Here is a 27476-nt window from a genome sequence, read left to right as displayed (position 1 = left end):
TATGACAGTACTAATGTTTATGGCTGTATGTGTATTGTTTTACATACCGTTAGCTTTTTTAACATTTCATATTTTTAACATATATATATATAATATATATATATATATATATATATATTAGTATTCAGCATATATTGCACAATGACCAGTATGCTAGTATTGCATTCTGAACACAGCCTTAGTATTTCAATTATAAGCATGCCTGTTTTACAACTTGGTTAGCAGTAATTTGTATGACATTGAAATAAAAATAAAAAGCAGGAAAAAGAGACTCACATACATACATTAAACTGTTGCCGACATGCATTTATATTAGCTGAACATCACTTGTTATATCCAGACCTTGACCATTACTTAGGATTGATGCTTGTTCTCTGCCGAATAGCAGGCCCTGCAGACTTTTGAGGGTAAATGTGTGGAATTTAAACATAAAATGTGTTATATAGTGCTGAAAGTGCTACACTACACATTAATAACTGAAAACATTATCAAATTAGCCATGATACTGAATAATCCAACAAGCAAAGGGTGGGAAACATGAATAAGTTTGTGAATGGTGGGCGTTCTGATTGCATGAGGATAATTTTTCATCCAAAATAACTGTCAATAATACTGACAGGGACAGAGAATCTCCCTGCAACAACTGCCTAAATACCTTGAAGATGAAAATGCTTGATGAGTGCAGTTTCTTTCCTGGGATGAAGTATTCAATTCTGACTTTTTTAAGACATATACCTCCTTCAGTTTAAACCGTTTACCCTTATGTGCCATGCATTCATGTGGAGGTCAAAGCAGTGCGTGGCATGTATGGTGTGCAGTGTTGGGGAAAGTTACTTTTAAAAAGTAGTGTTAATTGTAAATTAGTTACTTTTTAGGAAAATGAATTGAAAGTAATTGCATTACTTTTTCTCACCTGGGTTGTGCTTGCTTGTTTGTTTTTTAATAACAAAGTTTCTATTTTTGGCAATGTTAAGGTCCCTTCATACCAGAAGTGAAATGAATAAGCCTCAGGCTGAAGAAAATGCAAATTCACTTCTGTACAATAGAGGGCGCAGCTCCAACAATCTGATTATGTAACTCGCGTTACTTGTAATGCGTTACTACCCCCAACACTGGTGATGCGTTATGCCTTGACCTGCATCACATGAAAAGGCCTTAAGAAGTCTTAGATTTTAAGGTTAATAAGGTTAAGGTTGAACCGGACAGCTTAGATCTTTAAACATTAGGTTAGGACAATGATTTCTGTCAATATATTAGTCTTGACTGTTTATGGATCAATAAAAATGGACTGGAGTGTCATTCTCAACCAACTGTAATCATGTACTTAAATAGAAAGGCTGGAAAAAAGGACAAATACATTGTTTCAGACACATGATTTACACTTGTAATTTCCCCAGACCTGAGAGACGTGATTGTCAAGAATGCACAGTATACCGTTTTAAAATTTGACATCTTAAACATATAAAACCAATGAATTTCAGTTGTGAACCGACAACTTTTTTTTAAATACAGGAACAGGGAAAAATCATATTTAGCATGTATTGTGCTGCTATTGTGTCTCAGTTGCACTGTCTAAAAAGTGTTGCGCTGTTAAGAAACACCATTCGCTGTTGAGTTAAAAACAGCCACTAGAAAAAGTAAAAAGACAACATAATAATAAAGTGATTTAAAGCTTATGTACATATCTTACATTGTCTTTCAGAGTCGAGTGAGTGAGTCTTATCTGGTGTCTCGCCCACTTTGCTCTGAAAGTTTGATGGACCCAACTTTGTCTAGAAGGACACAATAAGGAGTTTTCTGACATCACTGTTATGTAAAAGAAAAAGAAAAGAAAAAAACTGTAAAAAAAATACAGATGAGGCAAACTGACCAAACATGACTAGCTGCCAGTCATAAACACTTCATGGGCCTTGTCCCAAATTACACCGTCCTTTGTGGAGTCTACATTTGACCGCATTGACTGTTGGGTAACTGCCAATGACTGTTGGCTCATAGAGGATGTGTCATTTGGGCCAAGGCCATACAGTCAAACAAGATCCATCACGGAAATAAAGAAATGATAATTAATAGTCAAACACTGTTATTTAAATGTGGATTATTGCTTTGAATGTTCACTGATTCACTGAATACAAAACATGGCTACTATCTGAAAACTGGTGTGGAGTGATCCAATGTCAATGGCAAGTTCGACTCCAAATGACTTGACATGGAAGATGGTTGTGGACGGGAGTGTTCGTGTTGCCCGTTGTTCCTGTGAGCAGTTTCTCAGTTTGGCCCTGCTGGAGTTTCATGTTGGATGGACAGGAGGAGGAACGTTCCTCGTGTGCTAGAGCTGCTATAGAGGACCTTTGAACTGATTCCCAGAGAGCTGCTGTCGTACGGACGGCTTTGATCCTGCTGCGTCGCCCAGCTTTCGCCACACCACCTGAACACAAAGAGGCCAGTCACAAAACAGCTGCTGTATGGCAGTCCACAACCTGCCTCTTAAAACACCTTATCATTCTTCAGTCCTTTCTATGTAAATTAGGCTCATATATAATTTGTAGCCTATAATTAGGGATGCACTAACTACTGTTTTTACCGAAACAGTGGATATTCAATAACATTTTGTCTAAATAAACTAAATTTATGCATCACAATGGTACAGTGAAAGACGGATTTTCATTCTGAGATTTGAATTTAAAGATTACAGTAAACAGTGTTATATGTGTTTTAAAGTGAGTATTAGGTGACGGAAAAGATAATCTAAGGGGGCATTTTCAACTAAAACTGGATCATTTTTTATGCGTTTTGGACGTTCATTTACACGACAACGGCGTTTTGGGGGCCTGAAAATGTAAACCGGTGACGTCATGCGCATGCGTATTATGCGTATATGCGTGTTCAGTCTATAGGCGTGTAGTGTTTCTTTATAAAGTGACATCGCCAACTACTGGCCAGGCATGAATAATACAGCGTTTTTAGTCATTTTTAGTCGTCGGATCCGTGTGAACGGGGATCGTTTTGACAACATGGTCGTCTATACGCAAAATGCAATAGAAAAACATTTCTGTTTTTAGTACATCGTTGTTGTGTAAACGTACCGTTTTGAGGATACATACTAAAAACAGAAAAGTAAAATTAAGGGAAAATGAGCAAGCACAATTAAATTAACATCGACCGTTTAAATAAAAAAATAGTAATATTGGCCATGTGACACAGATACTAGGCGTTTCTCAATGTCAAGGAAGGATCCTCGGAAGCCAGAATTTCGAGGATGCTACGTCATCGACATCCGTCGAAGGACTGTTCCAATGTCGAGGATCCTCGGAATTTCCACCAAGGACTGAGTCCTTCGTTCGAAAAATATCCCATATACAGGAAAGGATGCATATGTGTAGCCTTCGCGCTCTTCGCGCTCTCAAATCACCCACAATCCTATGCGCGCAGCTTTGCTATCTTGTTCAAAAAATTCAAAATGTTGGACGTTAACGTAGTCGGAGCGTTAACGGATCAATATGCTTTCAAATGTAAATATATTTACGTTACCAAACATTTGTTTAAAAAAATAATTACATCCATTATGTTATGGGTCAAATTGACCCGCACTGTTTAAACACACTTAACAGTCAAATAATCAATATGATTAAAAAGGAGTTTATTGATTTAAAAACGATTATATTGCCTGAGTGAACAGAACTGCGTCCATAGCAACGCTCTGTTTTTCATTTTCACTGACGTAATGACGCACTGACGTGCACTTGCTAACCTGTTCCATTTACGTGTTCTCCGAATGCTAAAGAGGAGCCTCGCCTAGCCTCTGAAGGAAGTGACTTGGAAGGACCAGTCCTGCCAAGGAAGTATCCTTGACATTGAGAAACACCTATAGTGTGCATCCTAATTTTATATATATATATATATATATATATATAGCGCCTTATTCACAAAAGTCACTGCTATTAGTCTAGCATATTTAACACAATTACCACCCACAGAAAGAAAGCAAAAACAAGCCCAAACATCAATCCATCCAGAACTCTTATGAACAGTGTTGGCAATGGGATTAAAGGCCATGCGTCTCCAACTGAGAAGCACAGAGGTGTTATTGTGAGCCAGATATCCGAGCTGGATTCCTTCATTCCCACATTCCACAGAGGGGCCCAACAAACAGATCAAACTATTGGCTCAAGCTATCAAGAGCTCTGAGTATCAACCTGTCCATTAACTAACCCTTCCAAAAGCTGCACCCACTTGGTAACACTTCCTTGTGAAGGGAAGCTTTACAGAACATTCAGTAGAAATTAACTGGACATGTCCGTGGATTTTAAGTAAAATGTGCTTAAAAAGTACAAATTGAGTGATTTTAAGTAAAATTGATGGGCTGAATTGGTGTAATACATTTTTCTCTTCCATTTTTCTTTAAACATTTAAATTATGCAATAATCATGCAGACTTAACAAAAAGTCAACTGAATGAATGAAGTCATTGAAGTACTTGGATTACTTATGTTTCAGAGCGCCTGAGAGAGCTAAAGGCCCATTCACACCAAGAACGATAACTATAAAGATAACTATATTAGTGTCTACAACAGCGGACGATATCGTTCTATTTATTCTAACCCTCCTGCAGTTTTATCGTCTGTCGCTTTAAATGCTCGAGCTCTTTAAAGCCGGATGGATTCTGATTGGCTGTCAATGTTTATTATATCATTCATCAGCTGGAAAAACGAAATCGTTTCTCTGTGATGTTATCATTATAGTTGTGTGGACTCCGCTATTCTTTTATATTTTAAACGTTTTTTAGAACTATATTTTTATCATTGTCGTTAAAGTTATCGTGCTTCGTGTGAATGGGTCTTATCACAGACAAAAATCAAGATAAACACTCACGTTGCACATCTCTCGCACTATGGCTTTCTCGTTCTCATTCAGGTCTTCCTCACTTTCTTCTGGAAGCTTCTTGTCCAGATTATCATGAACCTCCAGAACCTGTTAATACATGGTCAAGAGCATTTTTTAAACCAACTCATATAGTCACATACTGTACAACTGTTGATGTCATTTCCTGCAAAAGAGGGACAAATACTAAAGCAAACATTTTATTTTAACATTTCTCTCAAAATATTATGTTGAAAATACATTTAATAACTGAAAAAAGTATTAAATTAGAAAAAATGACATTTTATCTAAAAATAAAAATTCGTACATTTACTCGGTACAAACCATTAAGACTTTCGTTCTTTAGAAGACAAACTTCATTGGTTCTCATGTTTTTGAGGTTCTGTTTATCATATTTGATGTGTTGATTGTTTATATTGCCTTCAGAACTGCCTTAATTCTTCTTGGCACAGATTCAACAAGGTGCTGCAAACATTCCTCAAATATTTTGTTCCATATTGATATGAAAGCATCACACGTGCAAATCTCCGGTTCCGCCACATCCCAAAGGAGCTCTATTTGATTGAGATCTGGTGACTGTCGAGGCCATTTGAGTATATATGAACTTATTGTCATGTTCAAGAAACCAGTTTGAGAGTATTTGAGCTTTGTGACATGCGTGTTATCCTGCTGGAAGTATCTATCAGAAGATGGTACACTGTGTTCATAAAGGGATGGAGATGGTCAGCAACAATACTCAGGTAGACTGTGGCGTTTAAACGATGATCAGTTGGTACTAAGAGAGACAAAGTGTGTCAAGAAAATCTCCTCCACATCATTACAGCACCAGCAGCCTGAACCGCTGATACAAGGCAGGATGGATCCATGATTTCATGTTGTTTACGCCAAATTCTGACCCGATCATCTGAATGTCACAGCAGAAATTGAGACTCATCAGACCAGGCAACATGTTTTCAATCTTCTATTGTCTAATTTTGGTGATCCTGTGTGAATTATAGCCTCAGTTTCTGTTCTTATCTGACAGGAGGGTCACCGGTGTGTTTCTGTTGCTGTAGCTCTTCCGCTTCAATGTGTGTTCAGAGATGCTCTCGATCTGCAGACCTCGGTTGTAACCAGTGGTTATTTGAGTTATTGTTGCCTTTCAATCAGCTCGAACCAATCTGGCCTCTGGCATCAACAAGGCATTTTCACCCACTGGATATTTTCTCTTTTTCAGGCCATTCTCTGTAAACCCTAGAGATGGTTGTGTGTGAAAATACAAGTAGATCAGCAGTTTCTGAAATACTCAGACCAGCCCGTCTGGCACTAACAACCACGCATGTTCATAGTCACTTAAATCACCTTTCTTTCCCATTCTGATGCTCATATTAATCTTCAGCAGATCGTCTTGATCATCTACATGCCTAAATACATTGATTTGCTACCATGTGATTGGCTGATTAGATGTTTGCGTTAACAAGCAGTTGAACAGGTGTACCTAATAAAGTGGCCGGTGAGTGTAAGTATATAATGTATATATATATATAAATATATATATATATATATATATATATATATAAATGCTATTAGATAATGTGTGTGAGTGTGGTAATGTATGTACCTTCATTGCATGAACCACAGCTTCAGGTTTCTGTACAGATGAGATAAACCCAGTGGAGGGAGAAGATTCACTGGTCTGTAGTCGTCCAGTTCCCTGGAGTGGAGAATGCATGGGGTGGTCAGTTGCTCCTGGACAACATTATGGTTAAAGGACCATGGTTTTCCCATGGTACATCATATTTTTATGGCATCATGGTGTACAACTTGTGGCCAGTATGATTTTTTTAAAGCAATGAATACAATTGCTCAAAATTTACAATAAACACTTACATTGTTACAAACAATTATATTATTATTATATTATAATTCTTGAGAACAGCATGACTACATTGGTTCACTAGTTAGACCAGCACGATATTATTTATTTTCTTTATACTTCTTTAACACCAACTTGTTGAATATGATTCAAGTCCTGTGACTCATTGCTTTAATTGCTGGTTTGTTATAAATACAATTATAATTTCAGGGTTGACTCCTGCCTTTTTGTAACTACCTTTCAAACCAAATCTACGCCCTTGTTGTAAAAGATAAGGGCACAACATAAAAAATATAAAAGCATCCTCCCAGACAGCAACATAGTGTCGGCCCAGATCCGGCCCACATCTGGTACACGTGGAATCCAGACGGCCCAGATGTGGGCCGGATCTGGGCCGACAGTACTGTATGTTGCTGCCTGGACTGCTGGAAAAATCAGCTAAACTACTGAAACACGGTACTTGGTTTAGAGCTGGTCATTAGTGGGTCAAGTTTGGTTTAAGTGGTTTACCAGCTAAACAAGAGAGAGGTAAAGCGTAACCAACAGTTTTGTAGAATCTGATGCTTCGCCATTCAAGTACACAGGAGCGAAGATAACAGCTCAGTAGACCGAGTAGACTACCTCAGACTATTTCGATACGAGGCTAAGCTGGTAGATCTTTTTGGATCTACCATGCATATATGCACCATGGTTCTGTTCTCATTGGTGATATATTGACTAATACATCATTGTTAATTAACCGTCTCAACTCAGAGATATGAGGATCATTCATAATGAAAACTACATTCCATCTAAAACATTCATCTTAGCTCAACATTGCACACACAGCCCAGACAGCTGTGGAGGACAAAAAGCCCCTGGTTGTGTTTAATCATTCATACTGCATGAAGAGAGCCGGACATGATCCGCATACATTCATACTGACGATGGCCACAAAACAGCTCATTTAAAAACGTTCTTGAACAGAAAATGATGGGGGAAAAGTGCTTATGTGTTGTGCTGTGTGCCGTGTTAATGATGATCTAATAAGTATCTAATACACTTCGCTACGTGTTTCATGAGAGAGCTTATAAATCAAACGCTTCTGGAAGGAACTCTTCATAATATGAGATTGTTTCCATGGAAACACCAGAAAACTATTTTCAAATGGTTGAATATAGTCATTCTCACTCTAATTAGAGATAAGAGATAAAAAGATATTTTGCGCCAATTTCCCAGGAAGTGACGATTTTGTTTTCTTGAACGCATGGAATAGAAACGCTGCTTTGTTCGCAAATGCTTTATGCAATAGTCCAAAGTTGTGCATTACTTAAATACACAACTGGATGGAAACCATGGTTAATCTTGTCAACAAAATTTAAACTGAAAATCAGTTGAAACTTTTATCAGTTGACGCATCATACTTATAATTTAACTAGTACCATAATGTTGATGAAAATATGACAAGTGAAAAATTACCTTGGAAGAACAATGCACTAACAATGGTTTTAGAATGATAAGAAAAATCCTTTAAAAATAATTGTATGATGAGCTAAAAGACTGTAATATTGCTTTGCTAACAGGTTAACTAGCTCACTCAGCCACATCCTTTTTGCATGAGATTAATCAACAATATTCACAACATCAACATACTACAATGCACTTCATGCAATATGTAGTATTGCAAACAGTCTCTCAAACACAAAAAAAACATATGTCTCTAAAGGAACTCACAACACTTTAAAACATTAGCTAATACTCCAGTAAACTCATTATTTCATGGTATTATTTTCAAATAAAATGTGAACATAATCATTAAATCTGTGATTCAAAGTAATTAAATTAAATTAGCTGAGATTAGCTGCCTTTAATTATCATATACCTGATTAACCATCAGATAATCTAGCGCTACACACAAAACAATGCGGTGCGATGGTATTGTGAGATGCTTTTGTTCAAACCACACATTGATTGAATGTGACACCAACAATCTATAAAACGTGAAAGGTCAAATGGAATTAAATGGGAGCTTAACCTGTTTTCTCAGTGGAGATGCTGAGTCAAAACAATTTAAAGAAATTCAATTCAAGCTCTACATTAACGTTATAAATAATTTCAGCTGACAATGGAGATTTTCAAGCAAGCCTCCCACATAAAACACACCGGCGAGACTTCCTGTGCACTGGCTAAAGGCTCATTAGCATTTCCTTTTATTCATCAGATTTTTCAGCATATGGTTCTGCTAATTTTCCAGGCGCCAATTAAAGAAAAAAAAGTTTTCAAAGATATGAAAAGGGCCTCCGGTTCCATACAGGAAAAGCCTAAAGCGAAGTACAACAGATGAAAGTTTTGACGTACCAAGGATCTCCTTTTTCCCCAAAGAATCGTGCCAAACTGATTAAGCTGAACTTTCTTGTTATAAAAATCTCTGCATGTTCTATGATATCTGGTTTGATCAATTTTTTTGGGCTGCCAGCGCCAATTGATTACAAATTTAAATCGAATTAATTGCATAATTAAATACATGCTGATTTAAACTTCAATATTTACTGAGAAAAGCCCCCAAAAGTAGGTTATTTGAAGACATTTTTGCTGTAGACCAGTACATAATTAAACTGAAATGACAAAAAGTTCGTTTTATTTCATATCATTGAACATAATCCCATCCCTCGCCTACAATCCACAGTAATTTAATTGTTTGTTCAGAATCGAATAAAGTCACTCAGGACATGTTCTTCTATTTCAGCTGTGCTACTTTTAAATGTATGCACACATTTAGACTGACTTGATTAATTGTCATTTTTATCACTTTTTTTATTCATAATACCATATTTTCCAGAAAATAAGTCACACCTAAAAACTGCATTGTTGAGAGGAAATACACACGCAGATAACTCGCATCGGTGTATTAGTCACATGTTATTATTACATTCAAAAAGAATGTAAAATACCAGTAAAAAACAAAACAAAAAAACATTTACAAACATAAACACTATAAACATATATTTTAGTTCCCCTCACGCCACAACAAATCCTTAAAATTGAAAGAAGTGAAAATAGAACAGGAATGAAAAATAGAAGTCTAAAACAAACATAAATATTAGTGGCATTTATAATGAACAACACTTGTTATAAAAGCCAAGCCTAAATGACTTTATTTAAAGCAAAACAGAAACTACAGGCATGTGGGAACTGAGCTACAAATAAACTCATGTACCTCTCATTTGGCACTAATCCAAATGTGAGTTTTGCGCAGGTTTGCTTGGTTGATGTCAATTGCATTATATAAGTTGCTTTGAAATATAAGTCGCCGCACATTGATGTAGTTTTAGAGATTTTGATAAAAAAACTTGACTTGTATTCTGGAAAATATGGTAACAGCAGTTAACTTAGATGCTTTCTGTGCAGTGGGTTGGAGAGGATCACTCACATTCAGCAGAGCCTCGTGCCTCTGGGGGAGCGAGGACAGCTGCGACTCCGAGCGGTACAGGGTCGTGCCTTTACGCAGGACACGCAGGTCTCCTGGATTACACTGGATGGAAAGAGGGCATATTAAACATTCCATCAAACAAAACATACTTCACTGTTATCAAGGAAAATAATAGTGGAAAGTTAAAAAGTGGGAGAAATATAGTTTTTTAAGTCACAGCCTGTATGAGGAAAGAGGAGACAGGTCACTTGTAGAAAAATTATTGAGAGAAAGCGGGAATCTCTGCTTCATTTAAAAAAGAATTGTTAAAAATCATCTGTTTATTTACTCTTGACTATATCTTGGGTAGGTGGGCTAGCTTGGAAATGTTATTGAAACATATCCTTGAAAAAAAGATTTAGAGATTTTGGTCTTTTCCCATTCAAACAAATAAGCTGTACATCTATTGCATACAAAGAAAACAGCTACCAAAGGGGTTTCCAAGATGGGCGCCGAGTGAAATGACTAGCCTTAAAAGGTCTATTCAAAGGTCTATTGTATTCAAAGTCAAATGTGTTTAATTTGAATCTTCTTCACCTTTCATCCATTACAGTGTTTTCATTGCTTGATGCTCAGGAGATGATGTATTTATGTACAACATATTTATGCTATCTTTAGTGTTGCAAGTGTTTGAATGTCAACAAAGCCATGTTAGCAAAAGAAAAGCTTTAGTAAGCTCTTTGTTTTGCTTGTGTTAACAACAGAGAAGATCATTTGATGCATTTTATTATGATGTAATGTAGGAACTTTGTTTACTAATGCATTTTATTTGATTAAAAGTGAATTTTTATCATTAATTGTGCACATGCTCACTGGGTAGTGAGCTCAATAGACATGTTTGTGTGAAATCACATTCCTGCATCTCGTCAAAATCAGATTCAGAGTTTCAAAATAGGAAACCTGACTTCAAAGTTGCGTTCTTTTGCACTTTCCCAAGTATGAAGTTGTTGTATGAAGTAGTATGAAGTATGGAATTCTGTGTTTCTGATCTGAATGAAACGTAGCATTACTACCCTCGATCAGAACAAACTCACACACAGCTTCCTGTAGGTATTCTTGTAAAGCTGCTGTAATAGAGACACCCACAGGCTCCAGCTGGCATCATCTCTAATCACCAGTGATCCTTATGACATTTTCAATGTCTTGCTTTCATGTCCTCTGAATGCATGTGATTACTGTAAGAAGACCTATAAATAACTCTGTCACTCTCTTTCAGAAGAGAAACTGTGTTTTCAGTGGCTGCAAGGAAGATGTGAACTTCACATTTGCCTGTAAACTAAACATACTGTCTCGCCCACTAACCATTCATGGTATTTAGGACACCTTCATGCAGAACTGATGTACTTGTATAAACAAGTACAAATTTGTTTGTATGCGGTTTGTGTAGAATTTGATGAAGAATGCTGATCAAACTTGGCAAAAAAAAAAATATATATATATATATATATATTTTTTTTTTACCTGGCCTATAATAACGTGTGTTTAGTAACTTATTACAGTAATGTATTAATACTTTGCTATGATGCTCACATTACAGATCCACTTAAAGAGGCTATATGTAAGAATTTTCATGTATTAATCGCTGTGTGTAACGAAACTTAAAAAACAAAACCTTCTCCGACTTCCTAGGTTGTCTATGAAAGCCTGTAGACTGATTTTTATGTGAAGGATGGGTCATTTTTGCTGAGAAAATCAAAAGGATGTGACGTTTACAAGCGCTCCAGAAATCCTCTCTTCCGTTCAATGACACATGAAACGAATGCTTATACAATGTTCAGGATAATGTCGAAAGAGCTAATCTGTACTGTAATGTCAATGTGTCATGCAAAGAAAAGGTATTGATTCAAACTATAGTCTCACAGAGCAAGATCTGTATAGTCTCTAATTATAATCAAACTATCATAACTGTGTAATTTGAATCATCTCATCTGTCGACATGATGCCGGTGGATTGCAAAGCTTGTGCAAACATCCATATCTCTGTGATCAGATGGTTTCTTAACTACCACTTTCTTACCGCTTTAATTTTTGTTGTGTTTATTTTATTATTGAGAGGAAAGCATGCAGCACATATTTACATATTCATCTAAACGTCGCTCTCAGCAGTGTGGAAGACGTCTGGATTTTCGTTAACAGTATATCGCTGCAAAGGTATTTCCAACTAATTTTTAAACTCTGAAGTAAAAGTGAAGAACGAAAAAGAAGTATATGAGTATATCGAGGCTTTGAATCACATTGAGTCTCTTGTGTGTTACGTGTGCATGAGCGTGAGAACGAGCAGTAAGTTGCTGACTGCAGTTCACTTAATGGCCACCGGTATCGCTAAAAACAAGGGTTTCTGAATTTTACATATAGAAAATAATTTAAATAATTATAATTGGAGAGTTTTCTATCCTCGTTCAGGATATTCATACCGTCTTCAGTCTACAGTTATGACTGTTTGTTGAGAAATTATCCAGTTTGAAATACAGCTTCTTCTAAAGTTGCTAAGAGAGATGTCTTTTTCCTGAGAAAGAAAAGGAAAATTATGCCCAACTTACAGAGGGCATAAAAACAGGGTGTGTTTGTGCTTAGTTATCTACTGAAGAAGGTAAGAATTGGTAAAATGTAAGTTTGTTATACAAACTGTATGGTTCAATTTGATTTATAAGATGGAATTATATACAATGGTATCCAAAATTCTGAGAAGCATTATATGAACACCTTGTGTTTATTGTTGAAATGAGCCTGAATGCACTGAGGGAGTGTCAGAATTCCTGTAGACTGACGTTATTGCGCGTCAACCGTGTCAATAGAAATAGGTTCACCCTATGAAATACCTGCACTGCCGGAATGCAACCTGTTCGAAGGGGCAAAATTCCTCACCTGAATGTATTGTTGCTCTGACAACATCAGAGTCAACATCACATAATTAATGAAACATCTGACTACAAAAGAGTAGTTCTCTTACGAGAGTTCTCTCGTACTGCGTCTAACCCCCAATTTCCACCGGCTGCGTTACGGCTCCGGCACGTCGGCGGAGTCAATAGGTTTCCATTAAAGTCAATGAGTGTATTTCCACTGAATGCGGTACAGCTGCGTTCCGACTCCGGCGATCCGCAGCCCTCCGGAGCAGATACGCAGAGCTTCTATTTTTGCCGGATGCCGGAGAGCTCCGCAGCAATTCAGCACTTATATCGCGCGATCATACGTGAATTTGCGAGATCTCGTGGGTCCTTGTGACTTCAGCTGTCAGTCATGACCGCAGCCGTTCCGCAACAAATACGGACCTGGTGGGTATTGACGGACGACGGAACACGGAGCTGTCACGCAGCGGAGCCGTTCCGCAGCCGTTCCGCATCTGGTGGAAATTGGGGGTTAGCTAAGACGCTGCGGGAAAAGTCTCTTTTCACGAATATTGAAGCAAAAAATTATCCTTAATTTTAATATTTGTAAAACGCATTTGCAGCAGTATACAGCCACAGGCAAAACGGCTCGCTTGCTCATTGGCTGCTCTACGGCAAATGCATAAGCCTATCGAGTGCAGGCTGATGCAACATCAGGCCAATGAGGCCACTTCCCGCCGACACGGGCGTGGCCTCGCCCTATAAAGGTAGCTCGAAAAGGCTGACTCACTTGATTTTTCATCTCTTCAGCGAAGCTCACAAATCGTTGGATCTCGATAAGAAGCAAGCGTCGTTTGAGTGTAAGCACCTCAGCGGGACGAGCCATCTGAAGCTGCTGGCCTTCGCCGCCTTCCACTGCCGTACCTGCTGCGCTTTCCGGCGCACATATCCTTTTCCACTGTTCTTGTGTGTGTGTGTGTGTTCGCCCCGCGACACACACTCGTAAAAGAGCTTGCGTCTTTTTAAAGATGCCCTCCTGCGGCTCGTGCCGAGCCCCACTCAGCGAGGGAGACCGTCATGTGATCTGTGTCTCCTGTCTGGGTGAAGACCATGCAGCGCTCGCGCTCGCTGACGGCGGCTGCCCTCACTGCGAGCTGATGCCTATGGTGACTCTGAGGACTCGCCTGGCGGTATTCTCCGAGCCTGCACTCCCTGCCGCGTTGCCGCGCCGTAAAAAGCGCCGCTCTCAGCGGATCCCGGAACCCTCTACAACCCGACCGAGCTCGCCGGTGCGCCCGCCTGCTTCACCGGCCTCGCCTGAATCACTTCCTGATGCTCAGCGCCCGCCGTCTGCCGCCGCTTCATCAGAGGAAGTCGATTTCAGAGCCGCGTCGGGGGATGAGGACACATGCTCTCTGTTAGCTTCGGGCAGCGGTGATTGGACGAGCTCCGAGGATCTCGCACTTGCTGCTCGTAAGCCTAACAGACGAGCTAACATCGAGAAGGAGCTGATGCGAGTGCTCACGCTGGATATTCAGCACCTTTGCCCGCCCTCTGCTGGACGGCGGACGAAACCAGTGTTGCCATCCAAAGCCTGCCGCATGACGTCATCGCTGCTCGCGCGAATCTTTTCCGCTGCTGGGCAGGCTGCGTCTGCACTACACACCATGGCCACGCTGCAGATTTTCCAGGGTGATCTCCTCCGTAAACTGGACGAGATGGGACCTGATGCAATCTGCCTCGCGGATTTAAGGAGCGCTTCGGATCTCACCCTTCGCGCTACTAAGTCTGCCGCTCAGGCTATGGGACGAGTTATGGCTTCCGCCACTGTGGCTGAGAGACATCTCTGGCTGACGTTTTCAGACATGGCCGAGTCTGAACGCACCGCGTTCCTCGACGCCCCGCTGAATCCCGCTGGCCTCTTTGGATCCTCTGTCAACGAGTTTATAGAGAGATTCGCCGAGGACCAGAAAGCGTCGCAAGCCTTTAAGCACTTCCTGCCGAAGCGCTCCAGTTCTGCAGCGAGTCGTGCTAAACCGACCCAGCTGAGCTCTCAGCCACAGCCCCCTCCTCCTGCTGCGTCATCACGACAGCAACGCAGCTCGAGACCCCGCTCTCGCTCTACCAGCCGTCGCCCCGCGCCGCGTGGACCACGGCAGAGGATTGTGGTGAAACCGGAAGCTCCGAACACATCCTAGCACGCCTAGGAAAGCGCCGGTGTACGAGTCCCGCTGCGGCCGGGCTCCCACCCAAGCGCGCCGCTGTTTCAGTCCCAGGAATTGCGACTGTCTCAGCGTCCTATGCAACGCGCAAGCCTGTACAGTTGCCCGCTTGCCTGCACACAAAAGACGTTTTTACGGCTACCCAGATATATCCCGAAAAGAGTGTATTTTCTGGTGTCCTGGCCACGGCCGATGGTGCTATAAATGTAGTGCTGATGCCCACTATTCAGTGCCCATCCGTACACACAAGCACAGCCCTTCACACAGGACTCGCGCCCATAAAATCGACTCAGGTCGATCGCGCGCACTACATAGTAAACGTGCCCACTCCTCAGTGCCCACAAACACTATGTCACACACGTCTTGCGGTTTCTGTAAAAACGAAACCCGTGCACGTTCGTTCTGCTCAGACAGACAACGCGCCAAAAGCAGTAAATCTGCACGCTTCCAGTCCACACTTACTCACAGACGGTACGAGTCCCACGGGACTCGCTCAGCCCTCCCTCACTCGGCTAAGCGCCGTAGCGGGGTCGAGGACGAGCGTTCTGCCCGCTGTGATCAGTGCGCCCCCCGCCTCGAATGTCACAGACATAACGCCTATGTTACAGCACACCGAAGCGCTCTCGTTGCCCAGTCAACAGAGTGTGCTTCGCATCCAACCCTTAGCCATTCATGCAGATGCATGGGCAGCGCTTCCAGGGGTTTCGGGATGGGTGCTAGGCATTATAAAGAGAGGCTACTCGCTACAGTTTTATCGACGCCCTCCCCGCTTTACGGTGCGTGTCGAAACTACGGTGAATTCGGAAGTAGCACACCTACTTCGAGCCGAAATTTTAAAACTGATGAGCAAAGGGGCTGTAGAGCCTGTATCTCAAGCTCAAAGCGAACGGGGGCTGTACAGCAGATACTTTCTGGTGCCCAAGAAAGACGGGGGCTTCAGACCCATACTGGATCTGAGACAGCTGAACAAAGCATTAGTGAAACGCAGTTTCAGAATGCTTACGACCAGGAAAATCCTCGCACATATTCGCAGAGGAGACTGGTTCATGTCAATAGATCTGAAGGACGCGTATTTTCAAATACAGATAGCGTCACGTCACAGGCAATACTTGAGATTCGCCTTCGAGGGCCAGACATACCAGTATACAGTCCTGCCATTCGGCCTGTCCCTGGCACCTCGCACATTTACGAAGTGCATGGACACAGCGCTTGCTCCTCTCAGACTCAGAGGCATGCGAGTGCTGAACTATTTGGACGACTGGCTGATTCTGGCTCAATCACGATCAGAGCTCGTGGAACACAGGACCATGTTACTCGATCACCTCGAGAAACTTGGTCTCAGAGTCAACTGGACGAAGAGTTCACTGAACCCCAGTCAAACGATTTCGTTTTTGGGTATAGTTCTGGACTCACAGTCTATGACGGCGCGGCTGTCGTCACAGCGCGCGCTCGGCATTCAGCGCGCAGCGAGATCTCTCCGCTGCGGCGCGTCCTTCCCGCTCAAGGCGTTTCAGAAGATGCTAGGTCTCATGGCCTCAGCATCACCAGTTCTTCAGCTGGGCCTGCTCCGCATGCGCCCCTTGCAGTTCTGGCTGAAAGCGCGGGTACCGCGCAGAGCGTGGACTTCCGGTCGGCTGCGCCTCAAGGTCAACCAGAGCTGTGTTACAGCTCTAGAACCTTGGACAGCGAACGGCTGGTACCAATCAGGTGCAAGCCTGGGGACTTCCTCGAGAGTGAGAGTGGTGTCGACGGACGCCTCCACCTCGGGATGGGGAGCGCTGCTCGAGGGCAGACCGTTATGTGGCCTGTGGTTAGAACGAGAAAAGCTCCGACATATCAACTGTCTGGAAATGCTGGCAGTGGAAAAAGCGCTGATGCGTTTTCGTCCCCATATCAAGGACCATCACGTCTTAGTCCGTTCGGACAACATGTCTGTGGTGTCCTACATAAATCGCCAGGGCGGTCTCAGATCCCGAGATCTGTACAGGTTGGCGGAACGCCTCCTGGTGTGGGCTCAGCACAACTTGCGCTCGCTGAAAGCAGCTCATGTGCCTGGGCTACAGATTCTGGGTCCAGACAGACTGTCCAGGAACAACATTCCCGCGGGCGAATGGTCTCTACACCCACAAACAGTCCAGCTGCTGTGGGAGAGATTTGGCAGAGCGGAAGTGGACCTCTTCGCGTTCAGCGAAAACGCTCACTGCCCCGCGTTCCTTTCCAAGAACGAAAGCGCACTGTCCCAGAGGTGGCCGCGCTGCCCGCTCTGTGCTTTTCCCCCCGTCTCCCTCCTTCCAGAGGTGATAGAACGGGTGAGGGAAACAAAATGCTCAGTGCTGCTTGTAGCACCACTCTGGAGGAACCAACCTTAGCTTCCAGAGCTGATGCAGTTAGCAGACACTGCCCCATGGCCGGTGCCATTGAGAAGGGACCTTCTCTCGCAGGCCAGGGGCTCGATTTGGCACCCTCAACCGGAGTTGTGGTCCCTACACGTGTGGGCTCTCAACGGTTACCCGCTGATCTTTCAGTAGGAGTGCTAAATACTATCACTCAGGCTAGAGCACCGTCGACTCGACGGCTCTATGCCTCAAAGTGGTCGGTATTCTCCAGCTGGTGTATAGCTCGGGGATGTTCACCCCTCGACTGTGAGGTGACGGAGGTTCTCTCCTTCCTTCAAGAGCTGTTGGATAAGGGCATAGCCCCCTCCACGCTCAAAGTATATGTGGCGGCTATCGCAGCGTTCGCTGAAACAACGCTCGGTCAGTCGATAGGAAGGAATGATTTGGTCATCCGCTTCCTCAGGGGAGCTAGGAGACTGAACCCTCCCAGACCCCCATCGGTCCCTGTATGGGACCTCTCTACGGTTCGGGAGGCCATGAAAGGTTCCCCTTTCGAGCCCATCCAGACGATTAGCCTCAGACATCTGTCATTTAAGACAGTGTTCTTGCTGGCTCTTGCTTCAGTGAAGCGCATAGGTGACCTGCACGCGCTCTCTGTGAGCCCGTCGTGTTTGGAGTTTGGGCCTAGTGACTCGAGAGTCATACTCAAACCTAGGCACGGTTATGTGCCGAAATCCCTCAACACACCGTTTCGGGCTCAGGTTATATCCCTGTCTGCCCTGCCGGTGTTAGAAGAGGAAGGAGACTTGAGCTCTCTTTGCCCTGTCAGGGCTTTAAGAGCCTATGTGTCTCGCTCTGCTGTCTTCAGACAGACTGAGCAACTGTTTGTCTCGTTCAGTGGACGTTCCAAGGGAATGGCTGTTTCGAAACAAAGCCTATCCAGATGGATAGTTGACGCCATAGCGTTAGCTTACACTTCCAGGGGTCTTCAGTGCCCACTGGGTGTCAGAGCGCACTCCACGAGAGGCGTTGCCTCGTCGTGGGCCTGGTCAAGTGGGATATCCTTACAGGATATATGTATGGCGGCAGGTTGGGCCTCGCCGTCTACATTTATCAGGTTTTATAACCTTGAGGTTCCCGCCTTACAGGCTAAGCTGTTGTCGGTGTAACTGATCAGTAGTCTGACTTGAACACTGAGAATGCAAGCGCAGTGCGTTGCTAACTATCTTACGGGCAGTATTACATAAGACCCATATTCCCACATTAGTCAAGGTTTGCCTTGTCTAAGTGATGTCATAATATTGCGTCTGCGGACGCTGCTATATATCGGGACGGAGAGTTCCTCCTCCTGTTCTAGGACTCTCTGTGAGTCCCTCTGGTGATTGTGCACTGTAAATCCTGGGCTTCGCCTCCAGGTTTATGGTTGTTAATCCCTGCACGCACGGCGTCTTACATTGGGTTCCCGCAGCGTCTTAGCTAAGACGCAGTACGAGAGAACTCTCGTAAGAGAACGTACTCGGTTACTAACGTAACCTCGGTTCTCTCTAGTAGAGGGAACGAGTACTGCGTTCCTTGCCGTGCGTACGATTCACTCTGGTTCGCTTCTTCGATGAAATAAATCAAGTGAGTCAGCCTTTTCGAGCTACCTTTATAGGGCGAGGCCACGCCCGTGTCGGCGGGAAGTGGCCTCATTGGCCTGATGTTGCATCAGCCTGCGCTCGATAGGCTTATGCATTTGCCGTAGAGCAGCCAATGAGCAAGCGAGCCGTCTTGCCTGTGGCTGTATACTGCTGCAAATGCGTTTTACAAATATTAAAATTAAGGATAATTTTTTGCTTCAATATTCGTGAAAAGAGACTTTTCCCGCAGCGTCTTAGCTAAGACGCAGTACTCGTTCCCTCTACTAGAGAGAACCGAGGTTACGTTAGTAACCGAGTACGTTATTCCTGACTAGACAGACACACTTTGCATTCTTTCTTATTTGACAAGACTTTTTACATATTTAATTATCGTTAAACTAGAGATGAGTAGGATCACCCCGTCACTCAGCAACAGACTAGTCAATTACTGTCTAGACTTTGTTTTTTTAATTTAGCTTTAATATTTTAGCAGTAGTGATTCAGGGACAAAAGTTAATTCCCATCAAAACACTGCTTTGTGTAACAAATTGCTTTAATATCGCAAACTGCTTTGTCCAAAATCTGATGGACTGTAATTATAGGGTTTCTTCATTCAGTCAGACTACCCAAAAACTAGAGAGTTTTGAACATAAGCACGTCCGTATTTTACTGGACAGTCAAATATAATTTAATGCAACTCAACTGGATTCAAACTTGACAGACAGTGCTGAAACCAAAAAAAGAATGGTGCATCTTCTTAGAAAAGATTTGGGACGATGGCCAAGACAGATAAGGGGGCATTTATAAAAAATTTCAATATGTTCATACTCATCTTTACATCCATCAGTTTGTCAGACATGAAAAATTGATGCTGCACTACCTGTGTTGCTTGAACAAATGATAAGATCAGAAAGAGGGACAAGCATATGAGCTCATGCGCCATCAGCCCAGCATGTTAGCACAAGCACTTAGACTAGCATGCCATTTTACACACCAGCTTTTTAAGTTAGAGAACGTGAATACAAAGATAAGAAACAAGCAAGAAGAGAGCTAGGAGGATATACAGCTCCATCACCACTGAGCAAAAGTGTGGTAAAGTTACCTTCATGGACAGCTTTGATAAGCTATAACGGCTACAGGGCTGGAGAACACAAGAGACATTTCACAAACCAATTAAACAAATACATTATAATCATCAGATTGCCTATTCAAACAGTTAGGCTTCAGACTTCACATTTTTGTGTTTTGTGTTCTGTTGCTGCTCACATGATTCCTCATATCAACAGAAAAATATACCGGGTGTTGACTTATGAATTTGAACATGGTTTGTCTTAAAGCACATTAAAACACCACATAGACATTTAAACAACATTAAAAACTTGATTTACACCACAGGGGGACTTTAAATCACACAAATATACTTAATGTATTTAATCTCACTTTATTAACCAATGTCTTTGCAGCTGACCTTTGATCATCCAATTTAACCGTACTAATAAGCAAAAATGACTTTAAATAAACATCACATTTGTGTTTAATTTTTTTGTTTTTATTGCTGAAGTAAGAGTGTTGAACTTTCTTCTCCAGCACATCTGAAAGGTTTGTTTGAGCTGCGCCTCTACTATACAGAAGTGAATTTGCATTTCATTCATTCATTTCACTTTTGGAGTGAAGGGGCCCTAACATTTGCCAAAAATAGATTTATTTATTAAAAAAATACAACAAATAAACCCAGTCCAGGTGAAAAAAAGTAACGCAAAAGCAACATATAACTTCCCATAAAAAGCAACAAGGTAAAGCAATTACTTACTCTTTAGGGAGTAACGCAATATTGTAATGCATTCTTTTTAAAAATAACTTTCCCTAACACTGGTGACCAGTTTCTACCATGACATGAATGTGACATTTGTCAGCAAAACAAAGACTTATAGGGCCTTTCCATGACAACAGACCTTTCAATCTCAGGGTCACAAGTAAGTCACAAACCAAAAGTGTCATCTATCGCAACAGCTGAAATGGCTTTTAGGAAAAGCTTAGTGTAGGTATCCTGGGAAATCACGAGTTCAGCTCGGTTCATGTGCGCTCAGGACAGTGTTCTCTGAAGGATTGAGCTCTCCTCTGAATTAATCATGCTTCAAGTGAATGCACTCATTCTCAGAGGACCGCACCGATGAGACGAAAACCGTTTTCTCTCATTTGACCGGAGGGAGAAAGTAACTCTCTTGCATTTTAATCATACTCTTACAAAGTGCTTTCCATCCTGGGGATAAAATGCTTTCAGACATTCAAAGCCCTATGTTCCACATGTTCAGAGATAGAGACTCAAATAGCTTTGACTCGAAATGGCACAACATTTTAAGCGTACCACTGTCTGATACACCCACATCCACTGCGAGACAGAGCGGGGCTGGCGATGAAAACGTAATGAGGATATGTGATTAAAAGAGAGAATTATTGCAGATCCATGGACTCTTTCTCTTCAAGCCCTTGGCCATGCCAACACTCTCGGCTTTGTTTCTATGAATACTGTGATGAATTCTACCTACAAAGGGCTTCATGAGAACTGCTTTGTAGTCAGTATTTCCAGTGCCCACACAGTGTTTTTATTCTCACTGGAGACTGAAGGAATAATTCACCCAGAGATACACCACCGTGTCATTCCTAGTATATGACTTTCTTTCATCCGTGGAACACAAAAAAGAAATGCTAAAGAAAGGACTGGCTGCTCTTTTACTGTACATATTAAAGGTGAAAGGACTGATATGGCATTGGCTTGTGCACCATATTCTAAGCTTTCTGAAGCCATACAACTGACACTGGCCGCATTGATGTTCTGATTTCAATGTCAAACCTGATCTCTAGCAACATATGCCATAGGCCTATTTGAGTGGATGTCGGCAGACAGCATCAGAGAAAAGGAACATCAATTATTTTGACTAAAATATATATTTTAAATAAAATATTAGTTCATTGAACAAAAAAAAAAAAGTTTTAAAATGTAAATTATTTAATTGTAATCCCACAATGATACACTTACATGGCATTATAATAGAATCCCTTATATTCAAACCAAAAATAAATTTCAGTATACAGTGTACCATTCTAAAGTTTGGAAAAATTAAGATTTTTTTAAATATTTTTTAAAAGAAGTCCATTATTCTCACCAAGGCTGAATTTATTTAGTCAAAAATAGTAAAAATAGTAATACTGTAAAATATTATTACAATTTAAAATAACCATGTAATTTATTCCTGTGATGCAGCAAATCAGCATATTAGAATGATTTCTGAAGGATCATGTGACACTGAAGACTGGAGAATTGATGCTGAAAATGAACTTCACGAGAATGAATGAACTTAAAATATTTGAAAATAGAAAATTATTTGAAATGGTAATATTTCACAATATTACTGTTTTTTTCTTACTGAATTATTAATCAAATACATGCAGCCTTGTTGAGCATAAGAGACTTCTTTCAAAAACATAAAACAAAAACATTATTTCAAACCTTTGCCCAGTAGTGTAGCGGAGATGATAACGTTTAAAAAAAAAATGCACCTTGGAACCTATTTCAAGTTTTGCGTTCTCGAGACACCAGGCACCGTTGTTGTGCGGATGAGCGGGCCGGAGCGCGTTGAGGGTTTTCTGTTAGAACGGTGTCGTGTTAGCGGCCCCTAAGTTAATAACTAATGATCTTTGCAACAGAAGTGAATCAATCAAAACTAACTTTAGCTGTACAATAACTTTATTCTAGAGCTGCTGTTGTCAGCATCCTGCCTCCTGTTGTTTGTCTCCGTGCCTCTAGAGGTCACCAGTGTTCCCCTCTGCTTTAATTCTTCCTTGTTAGCGTTATCCAGGTCACCTGTGCCTTGTTTCCCCTAGAGTATTTAAGCTGTGTTTTTTCCCCTTGTTCCTCACTCGGTTTTTGAGTCCTGGCTATGTGTCTCCTTGCTGTGTCTCTTGAGTCCTTCCAAATCATCTAAGCTATCCCTAGTAAGCTATTCTGAGTTATTTGATTGTTTTTTTTCTCCCCTCGTGGAGTTATTTTATTTCTCTCCTGTTATCTTTTATTTTGGATTATCTGTTTGTAATACCTTTTCTTTGTGAGAAGAACTTTTGTTGGATTTTTTGGACTTGCAAAGTACCTTTTTTTTAATAAATCTACTTTGCCTGGAGTTTTGCTTTGAGTGTTTCGTTTGGGTCCAACATTACCTCCTCTGTGGCTAAGTGGTAGAACACTCATTCTCCACACCTGAGACCTGAGTTCGAGCCCAACTTGTGACAGAAAAACCGAGTCAGACATGGACTCAGAAACGCTCGGTTCCAAGGACCTGTTGGCGGTGATCGCTCAACATGAGGCATCTTTCCAGCACCATGAAGCTGTTCTCAGCCGTCAAGAAGAGCTGATGGCCAGTCATTCTCAACTCCTGGCTGATATGATGAGTTCCATCTGCCAGCTCTTTGAACGCCTCCCTGTTCCTTCACCTTCCTCTGGATCACCCCCGAGTGGCGACAGGACTTCTCCAGTAGCAGAGCCCCGACTACCACCTCCCAAGCCCTTTGCTGGAGATCCAAGTTCCTGCCAGGGTTTCCTCACCCAGTGCTCCCTCGTCTTCGAGCTTCAACCCTCAAGTTTTCCCACAGACCATTCCAAGATTGCTTACATCATTACCCTTCTTTCGGACAAGGCGCTCTCCTGGGCCTCCGTGGTGTGGCAATCCCAGGATGCTTGTTGTGACTCCTACTTGGAATTTGTGAATGAGTTCAAGCGGGTGTTTGATCATCCTGTCAGTGGTCGGGAAGCTTCCAAGCCCCTACTCTCTCTCCGTCAGGGTTCCCGCAGCACGGCAGATTTTACCATTGAATTTCGGACCATAGCAGCAAGGAGTGGATGGAATGATGAAGCACTGAGGGTCTGTTTTCAGGGAGGGTTGTCTGAGCCCCTTCAAGATGAGTTAGCCACCCGAGAACCAGCTTCGGATCTTGAGTCCCTCATAGCATTGGCCATCTGCCTGGACAATCGTCTTAGAGAGCGGAGAGCGGCTCGCCGCCAGGTCTCTCACTCCCAAGTTCCTCTGAGCAGCTCTGTTTCTCCAGTTGGTGTTCCTTCGTTCAGAGTTTCCCCGCCCCCTGAACAACTCCAGGATTCCCCAGAGGATATGCAGTTAGGCCGTTCCAGGCTTTCTCCCAACGAAAGGGAACGTCGCATGAGGGAGCGTCGATGCCTCTACTGTGGGGTTGCCGGCCACTTCCGCTCCACCTGCCCCGAGCTTTCGGGAAACGCCTGTCCCCGCCCGGCTACAGGAGGGCTGTGATGGGGAAAATTAGAGCTCCTCCTACTAACGCTGTCCTAGCTATTCCAGCCACTCTGTCCTGGGAGGGCCACCAGCATCAGGTCCAGGCTATGATTGATTCTGGCTCCGCAGGTGATTTCCTGGATCTAACCTTGGCTAAGGAACTTAAGATCCCTATCCAACTACTTCCTCAACCCCAGGCAGTTACAGCCTTGGATGGCAGACCTCTGGAACCAGGCAATGTTACAGAGGCCACTCAGTCCCTGTGACTTACCATCTTTCAACACCAGCAGGAGGAGACCTTCTATCTCATTGACTCCCCCGAGTATCCTATTATCCTGGGTCACCCTTGGCTGTGCAGACATAATCCCCAGATCGACTGGCCTACTGGAACCATTCTAAGCTGGGGTTCCACTTGTCAACTCACCTGCATGCTTCAGAGTCCCTCAGCTCCTAGTACCGAGTTTCAAGAGTTTGTTTCTTGAAGTGTTTACCATCGGTTCAAGGCAGTGTTCAGCAAGTCCCGGGCTACTTCCTTACCACCTCACCGCACTTACGACTGTGCTATTGATCTACTTCCTGGTTCCTGCCCTCCTAGGGGTCGGGTCTTCTCCTTATCCTCCCCTGAACACTCAGCTATGGATACCTACATTAAGGAGTCCTTGGCAGCCGGCATCATCCGTGCCTCTACTTCCCCAGCTGGGGCGGGCTTCTTTTTTGTAGAAAAGAAAGACGGGGGTCTTAGGCCTTGTATTGATAACCGGGGTCTCAACAAGATCACGGTTCGGAATCGATATCCCCTTCCCCTCATGGCCACTGCTTTTGAGTTGCTTCAAGGGGCTTCCATTTTTACTAAACTGGATCTCCGCAATACTTACCATCTTGTGCGGATCCGGCAAGGAGACGAATGGAAGACGGCCTTCAACACCCCCATGGGTCACTATGAATATCTGGTAATGCCGTTCGGGCTCACAAATGCCCCCGCAGTATTCCAGGCCCTGATTAATGATGTTCTCCGGGACATGCTTAATCTGTTTGTCTTCGTATACCTGGACGGTATCCTCATCTTCTCAAGGTCACTGAAGGAGCTTGTGGGGCATGTTAGCAGGGTTCTCCAGAGACTCCTTGACAACCATCTCTACGTAAAACCTGAGAAGTGTGAATTTCATGTTTCCCAGACTCAGTTTCTCGGGTTTATCGTCACTCCTGGCCACCTGGAGATGGACCCCAAGAAAGTCAAAGCAGTCCACAATTGGCCCACCCCTGCCACAGTCAAGGAGGTTCAACGTTTCATTGGCTTTTCTAACTTTTATAGAAAGTTCATTAAGAATTTCAGCTCTGTGGTAGCCCCCTTGACGGCGCTTACCAAGGGAGGAGGGACCAAGATTCACTGGGGTCCGGAGGCAGCAGGGGCCTTTGAGGATCTCAAGCGCCGCTTCACTTCCGCTCCGATCCTGGTTATCCCTGACCCAGAAAGACCTTTCGTGGTGGAGGTGGACGCCTCTGAGGTGGGGGTGGGAGCCGTCCTGTCACAGAGGGGTGAGGATGGAAAATTACACCCTTGTGCCTTCATGTCTTGCCGCCTGTCTGACGCTGAGCGCAACTACCACGTGGGGGATCGAGAGTTGCTTGCGGTAAAACTGGCCTTGGAAGAGTGGCACCACTGGCTTGAGGGGGCTCAGCATCCTTTCCAGGTTCTCACAGACCACAAGAACCTGGAATATCTCCAGCAGGCTAAGCGGTTGAACCCTCGGCAAGCGCGATGGTCCCTGTTTTTTAATCGATTCCAGTTTCTCCTGTCTTACAGACCCGGCACCAAGAATGTCAAGCCAGATGCCCTATCTCGAGCCTACTCTCCCGAAATACAAGAGAAGCCCTTGGCATCAATTATTCCGAGTTCTAGGATCGTCGCACCTCTTCAGTGGGAACTAGAAAGAGTGGTTCGAGAAGCCCTTGTCCTTGAGCCCGACCCAGGCGGTGGTACCGCCGGACGCCTGTACGTTCCTCTCTCTGTTCGAGCCCGGGTCTTGCAGTGGGGTCATGAGTCGCCCTTGACATGCCATCCAGGTAGTGCTCGCACACTGGACTTCCTCCAGCGGCGGTTTTGGTGGCCGTCCATCAAGAAGGATGTTCAGGTCTATGTTGAAGCCTGCCCTGTGTGCAACCAGGGAAAGTCTACACGTCAGCGACCCCAGGGACTGCTCCATCCCTTACCTGTTCCTCGCAGGCCGTGGTCACACCTTTCTCTGGACTTTGTTACAGGACTTCCTCCTTCCCAGGGCAACACAGTCATTCTAGTGGTTGTAGACCGGTTCTCTAAGGCCGCTCGGTTTATTCCCCTCCCCAAGCTGCCTTCAGCCAAGGAGACTGCTGAGCTCCTCATGAACCATGTCTTCCGGATATTTGGGATTCCCCTGGACATCGTCTCCGACCGAGGTCCCCAATTCTCGTCCCGGTTCTGGGGGGCCTTCTGCAGGCTTATTGGGGCCACTGCCAGCCTATTATCTGGGTTCCATCCAGAGTCTAATGGCCAGACGGAAAGAATTAATCAGGATCTGGAAACCACCTTGCGCTGTATGGCGGCCAGTAATCCCACGTCTTGGGCCACCTATATCGTTTGGGCTGAATATGCCCATAACACCCTCCAGTCCTCGGCCACCGGATTGTCCCCTTTCGAATGCCAGTTTGGATACACCCCTCCATTATTTCCAGAGGAAGAGGTGCAAGTTGGTGTTCCCTCGGCCCAGCGCTTTGTCCTACGCTGTAGGCGGACATGGAAGAAGGCCAGACTTACCCTCCTTCGGACCTCCCAGAGATACCAAAGCCAGGCTAATCGCCGCCGCCGGATGGCCCCTAATTTCCGAGCTGGTCAAAGAGTTTGGTTGGCCACCAAGAACCTGCCCCTCCGGGTTGAATCCAAGAAGCTTTCCCAGAAATACATTGGCACTTTTCGCATAGCAAGGAAAGTTAACCCTGTTTCTTATCGTTTGTTCCTCCCTCG

The 27476-nt window shown here is 43.4% G+C and overlaps 1 protein-coding gene across 2 annotated transcripts in view; it reads right to left on the bottom strand.

The window, feature by feature from the left end:
* Positions 1-962: 962 nt before the first annotated feature.
* Positions 963-27476, bottom strand: part of ccdc85cb (coiled-coil domain containing 85C, b) — a 61853-nt gene continuing 35339 nt past the window's right edge. Inside the window, exons 3-7 of one of the 2 annotated variants that reach the window (XM_084433092.1) lie at positions 20284-20322; positions 10142-10243; positions 6478-6570; positions 4869-4967; positions 1296-2425 (exon numbers count right to left, since the gene is read on the bottom strand). In XM_084433092.1, coding sequence (XP_084289218.1) covers positions 2336-2425; positions 4869-4967; positions 6478-6570; positions 10142-10243; positions 20284-20322 — 423 coding nt within the window. In that variant the 3' untranslated portion in view covers positions 1296-2335. Of the gene's footprint in view, positions 2426-4868; positions 4968-6477; positions 6571-10141; positions 10244-20283; positions 20323-27476 lie in introns of both variants that reach the window. The other variant, XM_084433093.1, reaches the window with a different exon arrangement.

Source organism: Rutilus rutilus (assembly GCF_951802725.1).
Source record: "Rutilus rutilus genome assembly, chromosome: 15".
NCBI classification, from domain to species: domain Eukaryota; kingdom Metazoa; phylum Chordata; class Actinopteri; order Cypriniformes; family Leuciscidae; genus Rutilus; species Rutilus rutilus.
This window is presented reverse-complemented; position numbering and strand designations above follow the sequence as displayed.